Source organism: Haliotis rubra, unplaced genomic scaffold (genome assembly GCF_003918875.1).
Source record: "Haliotis rubra isolate DU_JTF1 unplaced genomic scaffold, ASM391887v1 Scf585, whole genome shotgun sequence".
NCBI lineage: Eukaryota > Metazoa > Mollusca > Gastropoda > Lepetellida > Haliotidae > Haliotis > Haliotis rubra.
Genome location: NW_025767285.1, coordinates 379,490 through 405,134, shown reverse-complemented (window position 1 = coordinate 405,134; position 25,645 = coordinate 379,490). Strand labels below are relative to the sequence as shown.

Genomic DNA, 25,645 nt, shown 5'->3' with positions numbered 1-25,645 from the left:
CCACAGTCTACTACTCACATGCTGGTATGATGCCTACATTTGGAGATGCAGGTGTGATGGCCCACAGTCTACTACTCACATGCTGGTATGATGCCTACAGGTTGAGATGCAGGTGTGGTGGCCCACAGTCTACTACTCACATGCTGGTATGATGCCTACATTTGGAGATGCAGGTGTGGTGGCCCACAGTCTATTACTCACATGCTGGTATGATGCCTACAGGTGGAGATGCAGGTGTGGTGGCCCACAGTCTACTACTCACATGCTGGTATGATGCCTACAGGTTGAGATGCAGGTGTGGTGGCCCACAGTCTACTACTCACATGCTGGTATGATGCCTACAGGTGGAGATGCAGGTGTGATGGCCCACAGTCTAATACTCACATGCTGGTATGATGCCTACAGGTGGAGATGCAGGTGTGGTGGCCCACAGTCTACTACTCACATGCTGGTATGATGCCTACATTTGGAGATGCAGGTGTGGTGGCCCACAGTCTACTACTCACATGCTGGTATGATGCCTACAGGTAGAGATGCAGGTGTGGTGGCCCACAGTCTACTACTCACATGCTGGTATGATGCCTACATTTGGAGATGCAGGTGTGATGGCCCACAGTCTACTACTCACATGCTGGTATGATGCCTACAGGTGGAGATGCAGGTGTGATGGCCCACAGTCTACTACTCACATGCTGGTATGATGCCTACAGGTGGAGATGCAGGTGTGGTGGCCCACAGTCTACTACTCACCTGCTGGTATGATGCCTACAGGTGGAGATGCAGGTGTGGTGGCCCACAGTCTATTACTCACATGCTGGTATGATGCCTACTCCCACATGCTGCTGGTATGTGCAGGTGTGGTGGCCCACAGTCTACTACTCACATGCTGGTATGATGCCTACATTTGGAGATGCAGGTGTGGTGGCCTACAGTCTACTACTCACATGCTGGTATGATGCCTACAGGTGGAGATGCAGGTGTGATGGCCCACAGTCTACTACTCACATGCTGGTATGATGCCTACATTTGGAGATGCAGGTGTGGTGGCCCACAGTCTACTACTCACATGCTGGTATGATGCCTACATTGGGTGGAGATGCAGGTGTGATGGCCCCACAGTCTACTACTCACATGCTGGTATGATGCCTACATTTGGAGATGCAGGTGTGGTGGCCCACAGTCTACTACTCACATGCTGGTATGATGCCTACAGGTTGGAGATGCAGGTGTGGTGGCCCACAGTCTACTACTCACATGCTGGTATGATGCCTACAGGTAGAGATGCAGGTGTGATGGCCCACAGTCTACTACTCACATGCTGGTATGATGCCTACATTTGGAGATGCAGGTGTGGTGGCCCACAGTGGCCCACAGTCTACTACTCACATGCTGGTATGATGCCTACATTTGGAGATGCAGGTGTGATGGCCCACAGTCTACTACTCACATGCTGGTATGATGCCTACAGGTAGGAGATGCAGGTGTGATGGCCCACAGTCTACTACTCACATGCTGGTATGATGCCTACATTTGGAGATGCAGGTGTGGTGGCCCACAGTCTACTACTCACATGCTGGTATGATGCCTACAGGTGGAGATGCAGGTGTGATGGCCCACAGTCTACTACTCACATGCTGGTATGATGCCTACAGGGTGGGAGATGCAGGTGTGATGGCCCACAGTCTACTACTCACATGCTGGTATGATGCCTACATTTGGAGATGTGGGGTGGTGGCCCACAGTCACTACTCACATGCTGGTATGATGCCTACAGAGATGCAGGTAGAGATGCAGGTGTGGTGGCCATAGTCACTACTCACATGCTGGTATGATGCCTACATTTGGAGATGCAGGTTGTGGTGGCCCACAGTCTACACTCACCTGCTGGTATGATGCCTACAGGTAGAGATGCAGGTGTGATGGCCCACAGTCTACTACTCACATATGCTGGTATGATGCCTACAGGTATAGATGCAGGTGTGATGGCCCACAGTCTACACTACTCACATGCTGGTATGATGCCTACAGGTATAGATGCAGGTGTGATGGGTGAACACAGTCTACTACTCACATGCTGGTATGATGCCTACAGGTGGAGATGCAGGTGTGATGGCCCACAGTCTACTACTCACATGCTGGTATGATGCCTACATTTGGAGATGCAGGTGTGATGGCCCACAGTCTACTACTCACATGCTGGTATGATGCCTACAGGTGGAGATGCAGGTGTGATGGCCCACAGTCTACTACTCACATGCTGGTATGATGCCTACATTTGGAAACGCTGGTGTGATGGCGGACATTCTACTATTCGCCTGCTGGCATGATGCCTACAGGTTAGAGATGCAGGTGTGATGGTCGATAGTGTATTACCCACCTGCTGGTATGATGCCTACAGGTAGAGATGCAGGTGTGATGGTGGATTCCGGGTCATTGGGGTCAATCCTTGCCCTCAGCTGAGCTCTGACGAGAAGCCCCGTGACACACTCGCTGTAGAAGCCGTCCCCACCCACAGCAATTACCCTGAAACACCACATTCAGTTGAACATATATCACACTATATGTATATAGTACATGTATACAGGTGAACATATCACACTATATGTATATAGTACATGTATACAGTTGAACATATATCACACTATATGTATATAGTACATGTATACAGGTTAACTTATCACACTATATGTATATAGTACATGTATACGGGTGAACATATCACACTATATGTATATAGTACACGTATACGGGTGAACATATCACACTATATGTATATAGTACATGTATACGGGTGAACATATCACACTATATGTATATAGTACATGTATACGGGTGAACATATCACACTATATGTATATAGTACATGTATACGGGTGAACATATCACACTATATGTATATAGTACATGTATACGGGTGAACATATCACACTATATGTATATAGTACATGTATACGGGTGAACATATCACACATATGTATATAGGACATGTATACAGGTGAACATATCACACTATATGTATATAGTACATGTATACGGGTGAACATATCACACTATATGTATATAGTACATGTATACGGGTGAACATATCACACTGTATGTATATAGTATGTATACAGTACATGTATACAGGTGATACATGTATACACATATCACACTGTATATAGTACATGTATACAGGTGAACATATCACACTATATGTATATAGTACATGTATACGGGTGAACATATCACACTGTATTCATATAGTACAAGTATACGGGTGAACATATCACACTGTATTTATATAGTACATGTATACAGGTGAACATATCACACTGTATTTATATAGTACATGTATACGGGACCTCATACATCTTACACTAGCCATGAACCGACAGTGAACTTTCATCTACACAAATCCAACCATCTTCATCTGTGTTCCACACACCGTTAAACTTGCCTCGTGCCGTATTCCGAAGAAGGTCAATCTGACTTAAATTATTTCCTTTCAATTTGATTACGCAATATGAAAAAAACCCCAAACTTGCCCCTCAAAATCGGATAGATCCCTGTTCTTCAATATTTCCTCAGCATGTTTTGGCCTCTCTGTCACTGTAAAGAGACATGTATATCTTTATGTACCTTTCAACATTGGGTAGGGTTAGACTGTGTAATCCGGTTACACGATGTAACATGCAGTAGAGTAACACAGTGGTATGATATCGACACTTCGTTTCCAAGTATAGAGAAATCGATATATCGTTAATCGTTCTAAGAAGTAACTGTACCTCTGCAGACCACATGAAACATTTAAAGGTGAGGCATGGTCCTGTACATCCGCCTGAACAGTAATATTCAAACCCGGAACAGCTTTGTGTGGAAGTGAGTGAATGTTCTTTAAAATTCGAATCTAGACTAAGCAATGCAGTGACTGCATCAACACTGAGAAAACGAAAACGTCGTTTTTGTGTGTATGGGGATTTGACGAAAAACGAGGGACACTTAATTACAATTGATTCATATAGTGTCTGTTTATGGTGCTAGCTATTGATACCGTGACGCAGTGGAACATAGATACCTCACTAGGCACATTGTGCTGACTCCGAGCTCATCTCCCCTTGTTGTATATCTGTAATGCCGAGTGCCAGGCAAGGCAACAACAAGTACCTTCTGTTATATTCATCCATCATGGTATGATACAGTAGGGGATCGAACCACTGCCCTTTTCGTCTCCAGCAAAGGCTCCAATTACTACTTTGTGTAGACCATGGAGGCGGTCCCACACCATACGATAACTGAAAGGATGCCAGGGGCGGATACAGCTTTTTGAGAATGGTGTGTGTGTATGTGTGTGTGTGTGCACCCCTCCTCTGGATCCGCCTAAGATCAGTCACACAGCCTGACCATGCGGCCCTTACTTTAATGTTCAGGTTTATGAGACGGAGTTCACTGGGCCCCTTTCTGACCCAGAATCAGGGTGTGTGTCGTGCAGTGACAGGAAGCACTTGTTGACGTCTTTGTAAGTAAATCTTACTCAGCCAAATATCAAGCTGCTGCTGTGTAACCATTGACACATTCAACACTAAAAGTAAAAAAATAATATTCTAAATAACCCCATTTGGGGAGTCGTCTTAAGCATATGTTCATACGGGTTGGTCTAATACCCGGTGTAATAACCATATCGATCTGAATGGCTCAATCCAAAATTAATTCAAGGAAATGACATTATCGAGATGACACCCCGCCAGGCGGCGCTCACCTGCATCCCTATGCAGATCCCCGATGCATGTTTGCAGGTGGGATGCCGGGGTTACTGGTGCATTTAAAATTTGACAATTCAATAATGTTTCAAAATTATTGCATCAGGGTTACACATAGCACAAACGATCTTGTGTTGACAAGCTGATAAGTAGACAGCATAAAACAGCAGTAGAATTGTTCGGCGCCAATTTGCCTAGTGCAGAGAGTTACGGGCCCTGAATAAACCGAGTCCCTGCAGCTAATCCCCCAACTTTAAATCACATTCATGTCCTATCAAATTACACCTCGAAGTGATTATTACATAAATATGCAGAGTAGTTATTGTCATGCGGACATTTTGTATGAATCACCTGGCGTCAGGCGAAGTCTGCGTCCATCCATAGCCACAAAGACTGTGATTATTCAGTGTGCAAGGCAGCAAAAGGTAATTTATGTTTTACATTGAATAATAAAGTCATAAACTCATATTTACGAGGTGAAAATACCATGCTGTCGGAATTCTAATAACTTAAAGGTGCTGTTGGTTTTTGTTTGGTTAGACAGGGATAGGCCAAGGTTACCCAATATAAGGGCGTCTGTTTATATACAACAAAGCCTCGAAGTCGTTATGGCGGGCAAAGAGGTGTTAGATGTCGTCGAGGAATTCTGGGTTCTTTGATGGCGCTAAAATGATGAGGATAGTCCTTGTACTTATATAAAAAGTAAACTGCTCAATAGCGATTATTAAACACCATCAATCATGTTCTTGGATGATATGATACGTTTGTAGTGTGGGGATAAAAGAAGATGACGACCTATTTCATTCAGGGTTTTAATTTGAGGTTTAAATCGTTCGGGTCACTATATATGGCAAACCATATGTTCTGGCCTCAGTGTGTAACACAGGGAACGTATTTCCTTGATTGATGTGACACGCAATCTGCCCTCAGGAAGAGATTATCCGATGGGCGGGTCTCTTTGACTTTTAGTAAATATGCCTTGACTAAGTGCAAGCCTTTGTGAATTACATTGTACTACTGATATGCAATAATTACGGAAAAGGGATGGGCAAGTGTGCTGATTGGGCAAAGTACTCCAGTCAAAGATGACACAACATAAAAAGACATAATGCCACCCTTTCAAGAAGAGTTATATATTACTCGGGACATATATTTAAATTTGGAATAACCAATATTACACGTAATTTAGCGGGCTTCATTGACAACATATTAGCTGTCTACTTATCAAAAGTGCGTGATATATTTGTTAAGAACATATAATAATTTTCATTTAAAAGTATTGACGTAAACGATATAGCCGACAAACCACAATCGCAGCTGTAGTCTACGTGTAAACCATTGTGAATTTGATCTCTGAGCATGAGCGAATCCCCTTGCGGTAAAGTAATCTATTAATCAACAAAGCAATGAGTTTCCTCTCCGTGTGTCTTAGAACACGTCAATTTTGACCTTGACCCTGACCTCTTGAGATGCCAGGAACTGTTGGACGGAATACGAAGTTTAACCGCGACGTCTGAGCTTATTGTCCCGGTAAGATTTGTAAGAATCTGTAGGTTTTGCATGAACTATGAACTGATAAATGGAAACGTTTGTACTCACCTATGACTTCCGTGAGAACTCCACACAACGTGAGGATAGGCTCCACGTTACGTCTGAATATCGTTCTCGCGTTCCTCTTGCCGCTCACGGGGTTGATGAGTACCAGGAACCTCCGGATTGGATGACGTTCTGGAAATATAAGAGTTAGTTTGGTTGGTTTAATGAGGTTTTGAATAGTATTTTAGTAACGTCATTCGTCACTCTCGACCTCGTTACTATATACCTCGCCACACTGGATCCCATCAGACCGGGGAGGTGGGGTATCCTAGTGGTTAAAGCGTCCGCTCGTCACGCTGAAAGCCCGGGTTCGATGCCCCACATGGGTACAATGTGTGAAGCCCATTTCTAGTGTCCCCCACCGTGATATTGCTCGAACATTGCTAAAAGCGGCGTAAAACCATACTGACTCTCATCAGTCCACCTCACTATTATACAACTCCACACTGGTTAGTCCGCGTTACGTCTGTCCGTAAAAGTCACCGTCCGGATTGTCGAGGTTTCCCTGTAGTTAGTACGCTGAAATAGATGTGACAAAGTGCAGGACAGAGTACATTTACGGTTCAGTTTCATTGAGAAGAATTAAAGTACGTTGCTGAAGGTTGTGTTCGCCTCTGTTACAGGAGCCACCTTGTTATCTGGTCCATTCAACAAACCGAGTCTGTCCGTGACACATTTTGAAAAATAATTGTCCCTATTCTCCACACTGATTAACGTCTCACCGTGCTTAACTACTTTATTGTCATCATAAAACAGGGTTCAGTGGGTTTAATAACATGTAAGAGCAGCAAACGTGTGCTGCAATGCTCATGACTCGGGGGGCGGTTCAAAAGTTTGCAGTCGGATTACAACATTAATTTCTTCAGTTAGAACCGAGGGGTAGAGGAAGGGTAAAAGGTCTGCGCGTTTAGGGTCGGGGTGGCGATGGTAAAAAGTCTGTACTATTAAGGATAAGAGGGTAACATGTCTGTACGTTCTGGGGATTTTGGTGACTGCAAGCGTGCATGTTTGTGGAAGGGGTTAACAGGTCTGTACCTTTGGAGTAGGGGGTAACAGGTAGACCTTCGTTCGGAGATGGGTGCTAACAGATCTCCACGTTTGAGGGTAGGAGGTGTACGTGGATTAATTACAAACAGGTCTGCAGGTTTAGGGTTTGGAAGATAACAGGTGTGCTCGTTTTCATCCGGTAAAATCCACTTTTCAGGCTGATCACATTTAAAGCCTATAAACAGCAGCTCTAATTCTAACCATTATATTTTAGAACTGGAACTGGACAACATGAGTATATAAATGCGAAGTAAAATGCACAAAGATACGCATCTAGTAACACGAAGCTTGTGCGTTAGTGATGCACAACTTTTGTTAATAAATTCACATATTCACTGGACAGGTGGTGTTAGGTGGTTTTGAGGTCGCCTTCGCCGGTTGGCATGTCGGCAGTGAACATTTCAGCTTTTATACTTTACAATAAAGTCTTATCATTGTTTTCTTTTAATTAATTTCATTAAAAATTATTAAATATATCAATTATGACATAGTTGCAATTGTATATCGTGTATTTTGTATCTTGGTGTGTGTCGGGGGGTGACGGTGAGTGTGAGTGTGTGTGTGTGTGTGTGTGTTTGTGTGTGTGTATTATGATATGTTACGAAACTCTAACTAATTTCGCCGTCACGGAACTGTTGAACTGCTCCCTAAAAAGACCTTATGAAATAACTAAAGCACCTTTATACAACCTTTCATACCACATTTCATTTGAGTCCAGCCATGCGGTTGATGTAACACAATCGCTGTATGCAGCAACACATTTGTAGGTTGTCCATCACGGCGCTCAATGGACAGTGGCGGAGCTTTATGGACGAGTACACGGGTTACAATGGAGCAGAAATGATGTTTTCTGAGGCACAATGGACGTACTGATTTCCTTAAACTGAGCAATGTGTTGGAAGAGTAACGAAGTAGGCGGGTTTACTCAGTGCAGCTTTTTAAACCTGCTCACAAAAGGGAAACGCTTGTGAAAAAACCTGGTGTATTTTTTACGACTGTTTTAATGTGTGTAGCAAGCAGTTGTGCATAGCAAATATTAGTTAGAGTGGATGATGCGTGTTGTTAAGATGCTTTCCATAATGTAAACAAACGTAATGTGCAGCTGTATATCGCTCTCACTGTCTCTTGTAGAGTGACGTTGTTCGGGGTTGGCGACTTGCCAAGTGCCTGCCATTAAAATTCTCCTTCACGTTTGTGTTGTGACTTGGAATTCACAGGCGCTCTTAAGTTGTGACTGAGCTCTACTGAAGACAGTTGTTAAATATAAGTAAATCTATTATATGAACTAGGGTAAATGAATTATCTGAAATGGGGTAAATAAAATAAATGAGCGACTGTTTCCTAAATGTATGACTGAGGATTTAATCAGTCAGTTGAAGTTACCTCAATTGTCGTAGACACATGGTACATAACGCTTTGAATTCGTGTTTGTTTGTTAATGTCATATCATAGTCAATAAAAACTGTGAGGAATGTGTACATATTGTTAAGTTGGCAGGTATTTGGTGCGTGTACATGTACAAAGTGATTTTCATCCATGATAAATATATCCGGTTTATAAAAGATGAAAGCTAGGGGTTGCATGTTTGATATTGTCACTGTACTTGAAACTAAACTACAACAGCGGGGATTGTTGATCTTGTTTCAAGCACCAAGAATAGTGTACCAAGTATGGATCCACGTTACACTGGTCATCAACCCATGATTGTCGTGAGGCGACGGTCGAGTTGTCTCTGACTGGAATGTCAAACACTCGTGATGTCAATCACGGGATTGTCTGGTCCAGATGCCGTTGTTGACAACCGTGGTATTATCGCTGAAATATTGCCCAGTGAGTTGAACAACATACAACCTGGTCCTCACTGAGTGAGTGAGTGAGTGAGTGAGTGAGTGAGTGTTGGGTTTAACACCGCCCTGAACAGTATTCCTGTTACACACCTTACCGTGGGAGGAAATTCGAAAGCTATACAGGTCCCATGTGTTTATCACTTTGATAAAACCCACGAGTATGGAGTTAACAAACCTAAAAACCTTATCGGGTAAACCTGGATTCGAACTCCTAATCATAGGTCTATGTCGAGCCCTAGGAACGCAAATCAATATGAACAGTCATATCCCAACATGTCAACGTTTGGAGGTGAAGTTCAAGGTGACACAAATCATAGTTTACCATTTTGCTGACAGACAAAATACCTCCATTTGAATCCGGGCTGATTCAAGCTTCATCCTTTCTCACGGTGGAACACCGATGGCTTTGTATTTTTTTAAAAACACACAACATACTTTTAAACAATATACTTATAGTTGTCACAACACAAAACAGTTTTTAAAAACTACGAGATAATTTCTCCCCAGGGGCAAGGGATGCCTTTATATATACACAAACAATATCGTGTTAAACGTACACCAAACAACCCGGCTTGAAGTGTTTGTCAACCCATCTCACACCCTTAAAGTAAGATCGTTATTCCTCCGACCAACACTTAGAATTTCATCCACAAAGGTGTTTACAGCTAGCACCACAGAGGCGGGTTATGCTGCACAGTGTAGCATCGTGTTCTGGGTATGCACAGACATTCATCTATTGTTGTTTTTTATTTGATCACACTGCAAAATGTCATTAAGCATTCTGGCCCCTGTGACGGTAGTCTTCTCTGACAAAGGGACGTCTTCGAAACATAATTCCGACTTGAAGATGCTCAACAAGCGCACAGAAGGTATTTGAAGTGCAATCTGTTGACGAAAAACACCTTCTCGTTTAAATTTTAATTTATCAACAAGCACCTGCGGCACTGTGACTCATCCTGCTGTCGTCTACAGACAATGTGAGATCAATACACATTAAGTCTTTTTGTGGCATCGTTGTCGTGGAAGCAGCGGAGCGTCACAAACAGTAATGGAAATGTTCACACCGTTGATTATCTGCTTGGATGGGTTTAATTTGCATTAAACGCCATATTTTTTGAAGATGCAACAATTCGTCTGTTTATTCGTAAGGGGTCGTAGATTTTGCTACACTCGTCTCTACGGGGGTATTTGTTTGCTGTCACATGAAGCGTCATATACATGGCTAATTATGATATAAAGTAGATCGGAGGACGGGGGAACAGCGCGAGAAGAGATTCTTACCTGAACCACTTTGCATAAAAGCAGCGTGGTATTGTATTGAAACTGAAAACAGAATAATCAGACTCCAGAATGGGAGCAGACAATATGCATTGTCAACATCCCGCTTGTGGGAGCGATACTTATCTAACTCCTCGGCTGCGGAAGGGTGGAGGGGTAGTCTAGTGGTTAAAGCGTTAACTCGTCTCACCGGAGGAGACCCGGGTTTGATTCCACACATGGTTACAATGTATGAAGCCCATTTCTGGTGTTTCCGCTGTGATATTGCTGTAATATTGCTAAAAGAGGCTTAAAACCATACTCACTAATTCAGTGGGAATCGCGAACGTGGACAGTGAAACCGCGGTGGAGTGAGGAACGGGGAATGGGTGGTTGAGTGGTTGAGAGGTTGACAAATATCATATTGTAAGTACGTCAGTAAATAAATCTTTACAGATCCTGAACTTACATTTTTTTATATTTGGATCATGGGCATTATATCGATTTTGTAGAATTGTGTATGACTCAGTCGTGTTTTACACTGACGTCTTACAATTGCGACATTATTTTGGTGGTGTCACTGTGTTTTGTGTTTTTGAGGTTAATTATAAAAGCCGGTTGAATATGCTGGTTGGTTAGATACAAGACAATTGAACGGAAAAGTATTCCACGCTGGCCTGGGAGAGTCGAGATTGGATCTCGACCAGGCAAACCCGTGACCAATAATTACTTGTCACTGGCAATTCTTGTGAAAGTATATCAGTCGGGTCACATTTGAGAGCTGGAAATCCAAGATGGTCACCCATCCAAGTCTCCCTCCATCAATGAAACCGTCAAATGGTAGAAGGTACATTCTGGGTATTCATTATGATCCTAAGAGATTCAGGATTCAACTTAAATATGTAAAATACATTAAATAACAATTACGTATTACTTACTATTGACATAACTCCTCAATTTGTCTCTAATAACCAAGCAGGTCTTTTCATCGCCCTTGAACTTGACCTTCCTGGCGCTTAGGTTACAACTTCCGGTTTTGGTAACGTAATGGATGGTGAAGGAATCCTGGTTTTCTTTGAGTTGCTTGACCCTCTTGCTGACGGCCAACATCCTGTCAAGGGGGATGCTACCTACAAAGTGCATAGAACTCATTAAAAGAACGCTTATATTATTCAATCATACACTGCATCAGAACATATTCATTGCAACTGTTATACAAATGGACATGGGGACGCAGCGATTGACATGCCATTCAAGCTAAAACACCTCAAGGTGGTTTTACGGACATTCTTAAAGAATATGTATTACTTCGGGATTTTCTCCCACATGAAGCTGACCCGTCGTGATATAATTGGATTAGTGATACAATTAGAGTTAAAACCACTCTTTTTCAGTCAGCAAGGGATTCAGGACATATTCACTTACTTATGCAAAGATATTCAAGCCGGTTTTACTAACAGTTCAAATTTATAACGTGTATTACTCAGTCCAATTTACATGTTACCTGATATGTTGCAAAGCCTTGGACAAAGGTGTTGTTTTGGACCTGACAAGAATGTCTTTGTAATTGTAATCCACCTGTGGAGTTTTTGGAATAATGAATGTAAATGGTGAAATTTTATTTGAGATATTTGCATATACCACTCAATGCCGAGACACGTATTCTGTAAAGCTTGAATAAATGAGATCACTCAATACTTAGGGGTGTCTCATGACAAGACATGGATGTTTAATCGAGTGAGATTTGTGGGGTTTAACTTGAATACCGATACGAAGATACGATAGTAATGTGGGGGTACTTGTTTGTGCGTAGGAAAGTCCAAAGTGACTAAGAGCTGGACGGTTTCCAATGTGGCAAAACATGGCAAGTGCATGTACATATAGCGACAGGCTAGTTCAGAGGTCATGGCGCTTGCTCGTTTGGTTTGGGGTCTGGATGGGTAGAAAGTGTAAAGCCCTTTCCCCCCAGTCGTGAATCGGTTTGAATTATAATAATAGAGGCAAAAACTATCAATGCATGGAATACTAGACTCTCGGAAAGGGATTCAGAAATGGTTCTTAAGTGGGGATTCGAACTGGGGCATTTGCGTAACGACTGAACGGTTTAAGCCGGGTTTCCATGTGCGCGCAGTGCATGATACGTAATGTGTAGTGCGTAATGCGTACACAACACTTTATGCTAAAGTAGTAATAGCGGTTTCCATGCACGCGTAAAACGTGATGCGTGATACATAGTGGGTAGTGCGTGAATTTGCTTACGCTAAAAAAGTGTCCGAATACGCATCACGCAGCTATACGGAGGCCGGAAGTAAGGATTCCCAAGGGGTTTTCCCAATGTCACGTGGTTTTCATTGTGCACACAAGTTGCAAAATGCCAAGGAATTCGGTACCCAGAATACTGAACAATTAATTGAACCCTCCTTCTTTGTATCAGGAGTTCACGCACCCACCACCGGGGCCTTTGTTTTTTCACATAACAGTATAATAAACCTGCCCTAATCACATCCTCTGTTATATCTGTTAGTTCTCTATCGTTCTCTGAGAAACAAGCTGGCATTGTAAACCGCAATTGTGATCAGTACAATCTCCAGGAAAGGAAGGACTTGATTTAACGCATCACATTGCCTTTATACACATACACATGGAATTGGACACTACGCACACATAATACGCACTAAGCACTACGCACCACGCGATTACGCAGACAGTACGTACACATGGAAACCTAGTTTTAACCTCTAGACTACCCGAACGGCAATCAAATCGGTCGTGCATGTCGTGGGTGGATTGAGATTCATTATATATTATCGTGACAATGTATTGGACGTCATTCTCTTCCCACAGAGGTTACTCCTGTCATATCTTCCTACGTAACCTCTGTTCTAATACGGCCATATTTCCAGGTTCTCGTAAAATCCCCTAGCGGCAAAAGATCGCAACACGAATTATCTCCCTTCTTTCTATCCAATCAGAACACCTGTTACATCGACTTAGATTCAACTTGACTAACACAAGCAAATGTGAGGCCACAGATATCCCCCATCTGCCGGGGACTTGTGTTGATGTTATACACAAGACGTTTAATGGCTAGCTTGTCCGTTGTCGACGAGGGCGATGGAGACGCCACTGACCCGCCATAACATGACTGAGTTCTGTCTAGAAGAAACGTTTGCGCATCGCGCAGGGGAAGAAGTTTAGTTTTCTCGAAGCATACGGAAATTACCGAGGCCTTTGCGAATGATCACTTTTGAAACAACGTCGCTGATTGCACAACTAAATCTGATTGTCTCCAATCACGAGTCTTGAACGCTCACACCATGAAAGGGCCGTATTAGAACAGAGGTTACGTAGGAAGATATGACATGAGTAACCTCTGTGGGAAGAGAATGATTGGACGTAAGTGTACATGTATCTGACAAGGCTGTCCACTAATCACGTATTTACACTTTAAAACGTGCATGTGGTAATGGGAGCGCATTATACTCTAAGGACCATCCACGAGTCTTTGTGGCAATTATCACTTTCTCATCGCAAACCAAACAGATGAATTCCACACACATCAACGTGATATTCGACAATACTTTTTCTCCGTTATGTTTGTATATCTGCTTATAGGCGGTCTTGCACGTGTTACTTTACCTAAGTATTCTGAACAAAAAAATAAACGTGATTTGGGCGTTGAATGGTACCGTTCAAACTACTCATTTTGTGATGAATAAGTATTGCGTGGGGATTGAAATCGTAGAAATGGACGACCATCGTTTTTGTTATTAATCAAGTATTTTCGGGATACTTGAGGTTCCTGGAAATATACTACCCATCAAAAGTTTACACTCGCTTAAATCAATCACTATATGTTATGTACGTACATATGGTTACAAAGAAGATTAATTTCTCCACTAACTTGGGGGAAACATCTGCAAACCTTATGCAGATTAATTGCACGAGGATCATGCATCAAATTGATGGGGAGTATACTTGAATTCCGCGACCCATCCTCAGGTTTACTGTGTATATTTGTAACTTTAATTGTTATAAACTCGGTCTATCCAGTCGCTGACATTGCTTCGTTTTGAGTCCTATTCGAATGGCATAACGCTAGAATATCCGCCAAACTATATATAGATTGGTGTTGTGATGCCACTTTCGAACCATAGGTATGGCGACGTAATGCTTTGGGGTATTTGTAATAATAGAATGGTGAGTGGAGAACACTGGGTAAACGTTAATGCTCTTCTCAAATTGTTTATTAAAATATTCTAACCATAACCCTGGTACGTGACGCGGGTTCTTGACAAACCAATGATAATAATCGCAGCAAATATTTGAGTCGAACTCATGATTAGCTAATCGTGGCACGGCTGATACATGTTAAACACACTATATCTGTCTCATCCAGTTAACATGACTGCCTATGAAAAATAACACTAACCTAAATGTACTGAGACCAAACAATGGACAAGAGTGAGTAATTTATGTGAAATGATGTCCTTATTTATAAACACAGGTATCTGGGGAACAATGAAGGTGCTTCGTGAGATAAACGGAGGACAATAACAATAATATCAATGGCCGACCAACTAATGTTTGACAATGAGACCAGAGAGGGTACAGTTTCATCTACATAATCTGGGAATAGAGGTGGTTCAGAATCCACCAAGGATATAAGCCTCAACGTGTTATTAAGCATAATAGTGTTTGATTTACGTTTTCATGCTTCCTTGGCGCAACTAGTGGTGAAGAAATACGCCTACAGTATTAATGTATAGTTACAAAGGGATGCGCATTGCTGTAATCAATAGGCACCAATGAATGATCTTAATGAACTACTTATGATGAAGACAATTCGCTTTACCATATAGAAGGAGTTTGAAGATCAAACCTGTGTTTACTTCGAACGAAGGACGTTACATTTTAATATCTGAAGACATCTTAGTACATCTGTTTGAAATAAGGTGAAATGAAATTTTTCGATGAGACCACATGAACATGTCCGTATGTATTTACACCGACGAAAACATATGGGAACAAACAATTAAATGCAGCAATCGTAGTGTACATTTGCAATACCGTCTTGTTGCATGCGAACGGAACATTTACTCACAATGAAACTTCACGTCAAGTATGAACACACACGTCATGCACGTGCAGAAAGCGTGTGCGGCTATCGGGTAATTCTCAGTCACTTATGCACTTGAGCTAAACGTGAAGATTCGGGTCTTCATCAACCTATACTTGTCGTAACGACAAACGGGATTGGGTGGTCGGGCTCCCTGACGTGATTGTCACATGACAATGTATTGCGTAGATCGATGCTCATACTGTTTAACACTGCATCACTGCAAATGGGTAAGTTTGTACCATTCTCTAGAATTATGGTAAAACAGTTTGAACAGTGAAACGATCATGCCAGAAAACATCGAGCCCGGGTCCCGTTCCACAAAATAATCGTAGCGCTAAGATGATCGTAACTCCCATAGACTCTAACTTTAACGTAGACTTACGACTGTCGCAGCGCTACGATCGCTTTGAGAAACGGGGCCCTGGGGCTTGTAACTCGAAGCAGTCGTTAGATAATCGTTAAGCATACACTATTTTAACGTTGTGTAATTCGAAGTAATCCTTTAAGTTAGGACTATCTTTAAAAGGCAGGTTAGCGACTGTGTATAAGGTGTACCCCTGACCAACCTTTAAGCAGTCTTTAACTGGTCGTAATCCATATCAACGTATAATCCGTTAGGTACAGAATTAATCCGTTATAGATACTTTGAATGATGGTGAAATACAAGCAGGATTCAGACTCAACAGACCACACATTTTTACCTGTGTGATTTAATCAGAGATGATGTTGCACGTCCTACATGTCGGTCAAATGCTCTAAGTGTATCACTACAAGTTGTGACAGCGCTTCGTTATTATGCAACTGCGAGTTTCTTGTCCGTTGGTGCAGATGTACAAGGTTTGTCAAAAATGGCAGGTTCGAGATGCGTCCACGATGTCTTAACATCATTGTGCAAACTTGCCAGTGAGTTTTTTTCATTTTCCCAAAACACAAGTTGAAAGAAAATGAAAGCTGTGTGTAAGCCAAAGACCGAGGACCCGCCATCATGGCCAAGCTTTGGGTAGCTCTTCTGGTGGACCGGCGAGCAATACACGGGGCAACATTACGTACGTAAACCATGAGTATCAAGATGCCGAGCATATATGGATCCCATTTACGTAGATAGATGCCCATGTTGTTGATCAAGGGATTGTCTAGTTCCGACTCGATTATTTACATACCGCCGCTAGATACAGATACGGGTATGACTGGATGTTGATGTGCGATGGAATGCAGGTGGATCTATTATGTATAGTTGGTCGAGTGTATGTTTTATGCAAAACAATATTGCAGCTACATCTGAGCAAGACAAACAAGAGGTCGACAGCATGAACGACGATCTGTATTGTCATAGACACATTTAAATCAACCAATCCACCCTTTAGTTAGTTCCCCATGATTGGGGGTACTTGATTCACCACACAGGGATCACACAGTAAAACCAAAGGACGAGCTGACCCAAGACACAGGACAGTACCAGGGGATTGCTAGATCAGAATCTCACCCCCACCCTGCAAGTTCCCGACCCCCTGTCACAATATACATTGACACGCAGGGGGTGCTAACAAGGACATAAATCTTACATCAGTAACATGGAAGTGTCATTACAACTATCAAACCAACAAAGTCGTGATTTATCAATCTCCCAAATCCTTCTACCTCAATACGCCTCTTTACAAGCTTCATGAATAATTCAATGCCGCAGCACATGTGGCAATTCTTGAGAAGATCGCACTAAAGAGATCATCCATTTAACAGCTCTCATACGTTTCTCGGCCACAATGCTGACTTGATTTATGGTGTCCTAAGTCACCTGTACTGTCACATCCAGTCGTGTTGCTATCTGGGAACTGTTTTTTCGTATTTCCGTCTATAGCGCACCTGGTTCATACATACAAGGTCAAGACTTGACACTTGAATGACTTCAGGGAAATCTAAACTCGCCATTGATACTTCGTCCCAGGACAGGGTTTGGTGTGTTGGGTAGTTGTGCACATAATAATGGCACGTGTGGCCATTAGCTTCTTACAATACATGCAGGTAACCTGAGGCCTTCCATTGTATGCAGTGAGTGTTATATGAGGAAGGTCTGAAGTTTAGACCTGGTTTGTTAGGGTTTCAGCAATTGGCAGAAGTATGTTTATTGGCGATGTGATCGGGAGAGCGGTTGTTAAAGTCAACAAGTGATGAAGATGGTTTCCAACAGCACAGATGCGCCAGAATAGACCGACGTTTTTTATATAGTTATTTAATGTAACATTTTCTCCTGTATAAATCGGATCCTGATAAGCATAGTTGGTACCGATAAGGCAGTGTCTCAACGGCGATTTTTATAGGGATACATAAGATCGAAAAAATGTGCCCGGCAAACTATTTTTTGTCCGGACAGATAAACGACCCCCCTGGAAAGGCTGTCGGGACGGGTATCCTTGGTGGGGTGACGCTGAACAGAGTTGCGGGCCTTGGCAGTCAGGTTATCTGGATCCACCTGCTCAAAGCGATGGTAACGATAAGTCAAAGTTAATCTATGCAATTAGACTGTGTTCGTGGGTTCAAATAACAGTTTCGCCTCGTAAATGATCCTTGGTGTATTACACTCGGGCTCGGGACAGTCAGACCGGTTGTTTTTGTATTAGGTACACCACGCCTCCTCGGGCCTCCTAGAACGTGTAAACACGGGTCTTGGGGTTGTTTGTTTGTTGTTTAACACCACACTCGGCAATATTCCAATTATATGACGACCGCCTGTAAATAATCTCGACCAGGTCAATCAGTAACTGGAACTGTGATCAACGATCCACGGAGTTCGATAACACGGGCCTGACCACCCGTGTGACTTTCACGGCCAGCAGAGTTTCCTGGGGACCACTGCTGACCGAAATTCCCATGAGGCTTGATTCGGCTGGGTTTGGTTTAGTTGTTGTTTAACGCCGCACTCAGCAATATCCAGCTACATGTCGGCGGTCTGTAAATAATCGAGTCTGGACCAGACAATCGAGTGACCAACAGCATGAGCATCGATCTACGCAACTGGGGTACGATGACATGAGTCAACCAAGTCAGCGAGCCTGACCACCCGAGCCCGTTAGTCGCCTCTTACTACAAGTATGGGTTGCTGATGACCAATTCCAACCCGGATCTTCACGGGTCACTATGAGGCTTGACACCGAAACTGACAGTTAACATACGATTCACAACTCACAGACATTCAGCTGTATTTTCTGACTTTCATAGAAGTATATGTAATGTTATATATCGCCTATTCATGGGCTCCAAACACATAAAATACGTCAACTGCTCTGGAAAAATGAAATATTTTAATACAAATCGCAAAAATATTCGATGAAGCGTTAAAGCCTGCCTATAGCTTCCTTTTTTCTGTTCTATAAGCAACCGTTGCATGTTGTTTGACGCCGCAGTATTCGCCTAAATCACCCCGTATCACTCGTCATCAATGGTTAACATATTTCAGACGTTCATCACTTTTGGGATCTGAACAGCACTGGTATGGTGCCGACAAACCAACTCAAAACATTTATTACACAACAGTCTCGTTTCCTGATGACTGTGTTCCATCCTATTGCGCAACTTAGTACAATAACCAGTCCAGAATTTTGAGACCAATTCATTTAACTGGATACATAAATATTAATCAGTATTATTTGATACATCTAAGCACTTGTATATTGCAACACTACGCTCCTTATAATCCTTGCAAATATGTCGTGCAGCGTGCTCTGTCGTACAGCGAGCACTGACAAACAGAAACCTGGAAATCGTGGAAATCTCAAAACGAGGCTCTGCCGCTAGAAAGGTTTGGCGATCTGGTACGGGCTTGATATTATATCAATCACATTGTGCATTACAGAACTACACTGAATAAGCGCAAAAAAACACATAACAGGTGTAACCAGTGAGCCAGATGTGAATCATTTTACGACCTCATCAAACTGGGGCTGTCTGTGAGGTCTTAGTTAAGGTCATGCTGCCTACTCCTCGCCATAAAATATAGAAATACGATGTTATTAAAGTTTAAAATTAAAATTCATTTGTAAATACCATTTTTTTATCAAACAAGGAATTGGAATTCGGTGTAACCATAGTTTGTGATGTCTATTTTCACTTTCACACTAGAAAATTTGGATCGGCTGAAAAGTAGGTCATTGTCTGTTTGTAGAACATAATCATGGGGGATCTGGGATTTGAAACCACGATGGTGGTTTCTGGGACGCCGATTGGCCCCCTTGTGCACAGTAACGTCGTCGACGAATTGGCCACTACTTAGAATATTTCACACAATGCCGTGAGTTTATGAGCAAATACTTATTTGGAAAATATTCAGTATTCTTCATTTTTATTTTGTCAACATAGATGTCATTTATCTTAATAGATATTTTACACCTTATTAGTTATACTTATTTAATAAGTCCGTTTAATTTATGCGATCTTAATATTCTTCCCACCGATCAGTACAATGACATCACGCACAATTATAGGGAGGGCCTTACAGGCAGCTGATTGGAGAAGTAACGAGTACTACCGAAGCCACCTGATGAACCTGGCTTAGGCTGTGGCGGCCATTAAGGCAAAAGGAAAGCTTCATACACCTTGTGTTTCAACCGTAATCCTAAATGGAATGGCTGAGATGAATATTGGAAATTACGACGCGAACAAACAGAAACACTTCATGAACCTGCCACATCTGTTGGGATTAAAGATTGCCATCAAATGCAAACTTGGAATATTAATACATCATAGGTCAAACGTAAAGACGCTCTCTCGCACCCTCTTCCGGGTTCATTATACAGATAATATATTTTACATGAGACTCTATGGTATGGTCACAGTTTTGTTGGGGATGCCTGTGTGTTGGTTTGTAAGATGCGAAACAAGATGAAATGGATGATATTTTGCTGGTTATCGTACAGTGATGAATGAATGTTTGTACATTATTTTTATAAAAGGTTTTCCGTTGTTGGATACAACGGCCGTCACTCGTGTTGGTTGATGAAACGTAATTAATCGTGCATTTAGCATAACTTTGTTTAGAATGGGACCATATATGGCTTTAAAAAGTATTCATAGCTGAATCTGAGTTTGGGTAAACACCCTGTGCAAGTAAGCTCATTATGGACTTATATGAAGGAGAAATAGCCACCCTGCGGAATATCAACTACCGTGGTGATTGGGGAGACGCCATCGGTGTTTGAAATATTCCAGTTATATTTTGACTGCCTGAATGTCATACCCAGAAAAACTGAGTGACGTCTGCGTGCGATGAGGCGCCATCAACAAAGACGTAGAGCCTGATTCTCTGAGTGAGCTCTTACGACAAGCACGGGTTGATAGGAACCTGGTATCACCACTTTGGAAGTATCCTGGAGTCCCCTGTCATCCGGTAAGCAAAGGGCACCCGGAAATGTAATGCGGTAATGTCCGAGATGTCTCAGTGACTTATCAACTTGTGTTCACATTCCGTTGTGTATCCCTGTAGCGTCTCTCTGCATAAAGTAAAAACAGCCACCATTCTCACCCCTTCTGATCTCCAGCAGCCTATATTAACCAATAACAAATAAAATCACCTTCTTCAACAGCTAATATTCACCAATAACAATTATCATCACCTCCCTCAGCAGCTTATATTCACTAGTAACAATTATCATCACCTTCAGCAGCCTATATTCACAATAACAATTATCATCGCCTCCTTCAGCAGTCTATATTCACCAATAACAATTAACATCACCTCCTTCAGCAGACTATATTCATCAATGATAATTATCATCACCTCCTTCAGCAGACTATATTCCCCAATAAGAATTATCTTCACCTCCTTCAAAAGCTTATATTCACCAATATCAATTACCATCACCTCCTTCAGCAGCATATATTCACCAATAACAATTATCATCACCTCCTTCAAAAGCCTATATTCCCCAATAACAATTATCATCACCTCCTTCCAAAGCTTATGTTCACCAATAACAATTATCATCACCTCCTTCAAAAGATTATATTCACCAATAACAAATATCATCACCTCCTTCAGCAGCTTATATTCACCAAGAACGCTTATCATCACCTCCCTAAGCAGCCGATATTCACCAATAACAAGTATCATCCCCTCCTTCAGTAGACTATATTCAGCAATAATTATTACCATCACCTCCTTCAGCAGAATATATTCCCCTCCTTCATAGCTCTACCATGCTATATTCGATCCTTTCAGCTGTACAGCAGCCTGCATTCATCTTGTCCCTCTGTTCTAACAGTATTTATTCGTTTGCTTTCGATTTGAAGCCTGCTTTCATTCCCCTATCAGCTCTACCGTTTGGAATTGACACTTGCGGTTTCCTTAAAGCTCGAAAGTTCCTTCATAGAATTATTTCGGGCATCTTTTGTGATTTGTAGGATCTGTTTAGAAAACCTGTAGCATTGCAGGGAAACTTATTGAAATGAAAAGGCACACATATGTTAAACCCAGACCGCACATTTGATTTGATACAACTCAGGTATCAAGACGTTTGAATGGATATAGGAATAAGAACTTGTCATTAACTCCATGTTTGTGCAGTAATATGGAAATACGGCGGTTTCTAAAGTGAACTACCTTTGAGACATTATGGTGGTGTTGAACAGATCAGTACTAGTGTGAGTCACAGACACGTGTTGGGAGCGATCAGCTCCAATGATTCCCAATCTCGCTGACTGAGAGACCTCACACTTAAAGACTTGTAAACAGTCTCCCAGTGCAGGATGTACATACCGAATGTACTTAGATCTATTGAATCCTAATTTGAAATAAGTTTTAGTTCTATCTGTTGCACTGAAGGCATGTTTATGTTCAGGATCGAGGTTGATACTATATTAGTGCTGGTTTATGAAACTGGGAACTGGTTGTCTGGTGATGGCATTTTTACAGCTAGTCAGAGCTTTCATTCATGCATGCTCTTCATGATATGTTGACACTGCAAAACTGTTCACAATGTTGATATTGATCTAGTAAACACTGCTAAACACTCCTACAATTAAGCACTTCAGTGCTGGGATTCGCTCAGTACAAAGGCTGGTAAGTTCATTGAAGACTATAAGTGTATTAAGCATTCAATAAAGAAGCTTCACGGCGATTTATTAAGTGCAAGTCTTCTATTCTTGGTCAAACATTCCTTTGAAAGATGTCTATTTTTGGGGGTATGTTTTTCCTCGAGGAGTGGAAATAGTGCTCCAAACGCGATGCAATCAGGTCTTGTTTTCTCCCATTTCTTGTAGTTCGTCAGTGCACTGTTGAAGTAATTATGTTCGTAGACTAAATTGTACTCCAAGCTATGACTAACTACAACGTGATTGCGAGTCACGTCTTTGTACGTATACTGTCCCAGCCCGCTGACTTGTAATGGGTATGTAGTAAGCCGACCTTATCCTTACACCTGGTATTTGGGTGTACGGCCACCACTGACTTGAAATGGGGCATGGTAGAGTGTGGAGGTAAAGTAAGTGAGTGCGTTTTACGCCGCTTTTAGCAATATTCCAGCAATATCATTGCAGGGGACACCAGAAATGGGCTTCACACATTGTACCCATGTAGGGGAATAGAACCGGGATCTCCGGCCTGAAGCGCGAACGCTTTAACCACTAGGCTACTCCACCGCCCCGTAGAGGTCCTACCCTGGTATCATGGTAAATATTAGGTAACATGTTGCTTGTTGCGGGTGGTGGCGTTGCATAGATGCACAACAATTGATACTGAATCTCGGATTCGAACCTACGATGATCCTGGCACACCTAAGATACACTAGTACTACTCTGCATGGCGGGTTTCTACACCTTAGACAACTCGATTACCCGAGACCATCGATAGTGCCTAGGTTTGATTTACTGTATGCTGTCTTAAATCATAACTTATATTTAGATCATTTATCGGATTCAAGACACGCCTTGTCTACACTGAATACACTCTGTGACACACTGACATACAAGGATCATCCTGCATAAACCTAGGTGGATGAATAGAGAGCAGATGGTTAGATATATGCAGCGATATGAATAACAGTGTGTGTAAATATTTGTTTTAAACATAATTTCAACATGACCAGACAATCAAATGTATCCTGTATTGTTTTCTTAACCTGGTTTCAGTGTCGTGTTCAGGCAATGGATTACTATATTTATGCCAGCTGTTAATCTCTGCTCATTACAGATGAATCTTTTTAGGGAATATTTCTGACTTTACTAAACCTAAAAATGTTAAACCTCGAAGGTATACCTCATCGTGAACTCTGATGTGTAGTACGAGAAAGGTGTGCGCACTAATCATAAAATTAAAAAGGTTAGTCGCTATATTCATGTTAAAATCATAATAAACTATCACTGACATCTTCTGACACCTATTGACATCTGTAAATGAAATGTACGTGTCGCCCCACCACAAACGTTTATTTAATGTAAACACGCCACGCTCGACCCGTCCCCAGACATGTTACCATTGAAGTCACACATTTAGCAAATAGGAATTTAAGTAGCGGCTATTTAGCAAAATAACACATGAATAGTTAGCGATGGTCATGTGACAGTTGGAAGCCATCTTTGAAAAGAAATCGCTTAAGCTTTTGTATACAAACAAAGTCTATAAATAACACGTTCAGCATTGATATTGAAATGATGACTGGGTGCTGATCTTTGTGACTGCCATGATGTAGATTTAAGTAGCGTTTGTTGAAGGCTTACTTACCCATGTTCCAGATGTTTGTGAAGCCATGATCTATCTCCTTGTCATCCCTGGGTTTCACTCTGTAGATAAAGTCGGTATCTGTTAAAACAACCTGATGTTGGAGACCATCTTTCTGAAGCTCACAGTGCAGCATGCTGCTCGTCTTACACAATATGGCTTGTGAACCTGTTTGAATCCTTGACCTGTTCTTGGTATTTAATCAGGCGAAAAAAATCGCCTATTCAACCATAAGTATACTTTGGCTCTTCAAGCATGAACTCGGTCGTGAAATGCTGGTGTCGCTTGTAGTAAACGGCAAACACGTTAAAGACGGTTTAGGTAAAAGAGATATTTGGTTCAAGTTGAGTTACTCTGGATAATACATCGCTGTGTCAGTCTCAGTTTAAATTCGGTCCCTTAAAACGTAATTACCCATAGAAGAGCGGAAACACAATGGAACGTCAAAGCCTCTTTCTTCCTCGCCATAGACAAGGCTTGGGATCACCGATATATTTTGCGAGGGTGATATGGTTGACTTGCGCCTGTTTGCTCTGACTTCTTATCGGAAGATATCACTGTCCAGGGTTGGACGTTCATCCATGTACAGTGAAATATGTAATTACTGGCATTCTGGATTGAAATATGCTTGTTGCAGTCATCTCTGATTCAGATGTCGTCTGCCGGAATGTCGTCTGCTTGCGAAGACGTAACCGCAAGAAGCTCGTGCTGCATGCTTTTGTTGCTAATTTCACTCACACCCACCAGATTCCATAGGTTCAGATGACACGCCTTGCTCCATCACCAAGAATGTCACATGTCTCTCCCATACAATATAAGGGGTGGATTCACCCCGGGCAACTCGACAGTGGTCGCGGACCTAGGTTATTACCGGGTGTCTGAGATGTGTCAGGATGGTGATCTGTGATCCTTTTCACTTAAAAAAATGTATCGGTTCTATTGTACGTCCGAGGTGCAGCTGCAGAGTCGAAGAGTCCCCCCCGGCAAATATTTCGCGAACACACTGTGATAACCTTCTGAGGAGCAGGGGTGTTTTTACACATAGGTACGACATCCTCCAAAGCACGAAAGAGTCGACAAAACAATAAATCTGTGTGGTATAAACCTAGCTGTGGTTATAAAATTACTTTATGACTTGAAATCCAATTTCTACACAGCCTTTGACAGTAGATGCAATTATTCTTGTTAGAACAAGACCGCACCTACATTGTAAATGTGCTAATGGACATAACAGGCCTACATTTACAAAAGAATTTTCATAGCGAAAATATGTTTGAAATACGTAAGACAAATGTAGGTTGGCAATATCGTATTTTAATCAGACGTCAGGATA

The 25,645-nt window shown here is 42.1% G+C and overlaps 1 protein-coding gene and 1 long non-coding RNA gene across 2 annotated transcripts in view; one reads left to right on the top strand and one right to left on the bottom strand.

Moving 5' to 3' along the window:
- Positions 1-25,047, bottom strand: part of LOC124254841 (ceramide kinase-like) — a 30,554-nt gene extending 5,507 nt beyond the window's left edge. The window contains exons 1-5 of the mRNA XM_046688689.1: positions 24,316-25,047; positions 11,425-11,616; positions 6,339-6,467; positions 3,528-3,591; positions 2,378-2,523 (exon numbers count right to left, since the gene is read on the bottom strand). Coding sequence (XP_046544645.1) covers positions 2,378-2,523; positions 3,528-3,591; positions 6,339-6,467; positions 11,425-11,616; positions 24,316-24,448 — 664 coding nt within the window. The 5' untranslated portion in view covers positions 24,449-25,047. The remainder of the gene's footprint in view (positions 1-2,377; positions 2,524-3,527; positions 3,592-6,338; positions 6,468-11,424; positions 11,617-24,315) is intronic.
- LOC124254844 lies at positions 452-1,039 on the top strand. The gene is made up of 3 exons (XR_006892570.1): positions 452-539; positions 601-783; positions 917-1,039. It is a non-coding gene; the product is annotated as an uncharacterized LOC124254844 (long non-coding RNA).
- Positions 25,048-25,645: the final 598 nt, after the last annotated feature.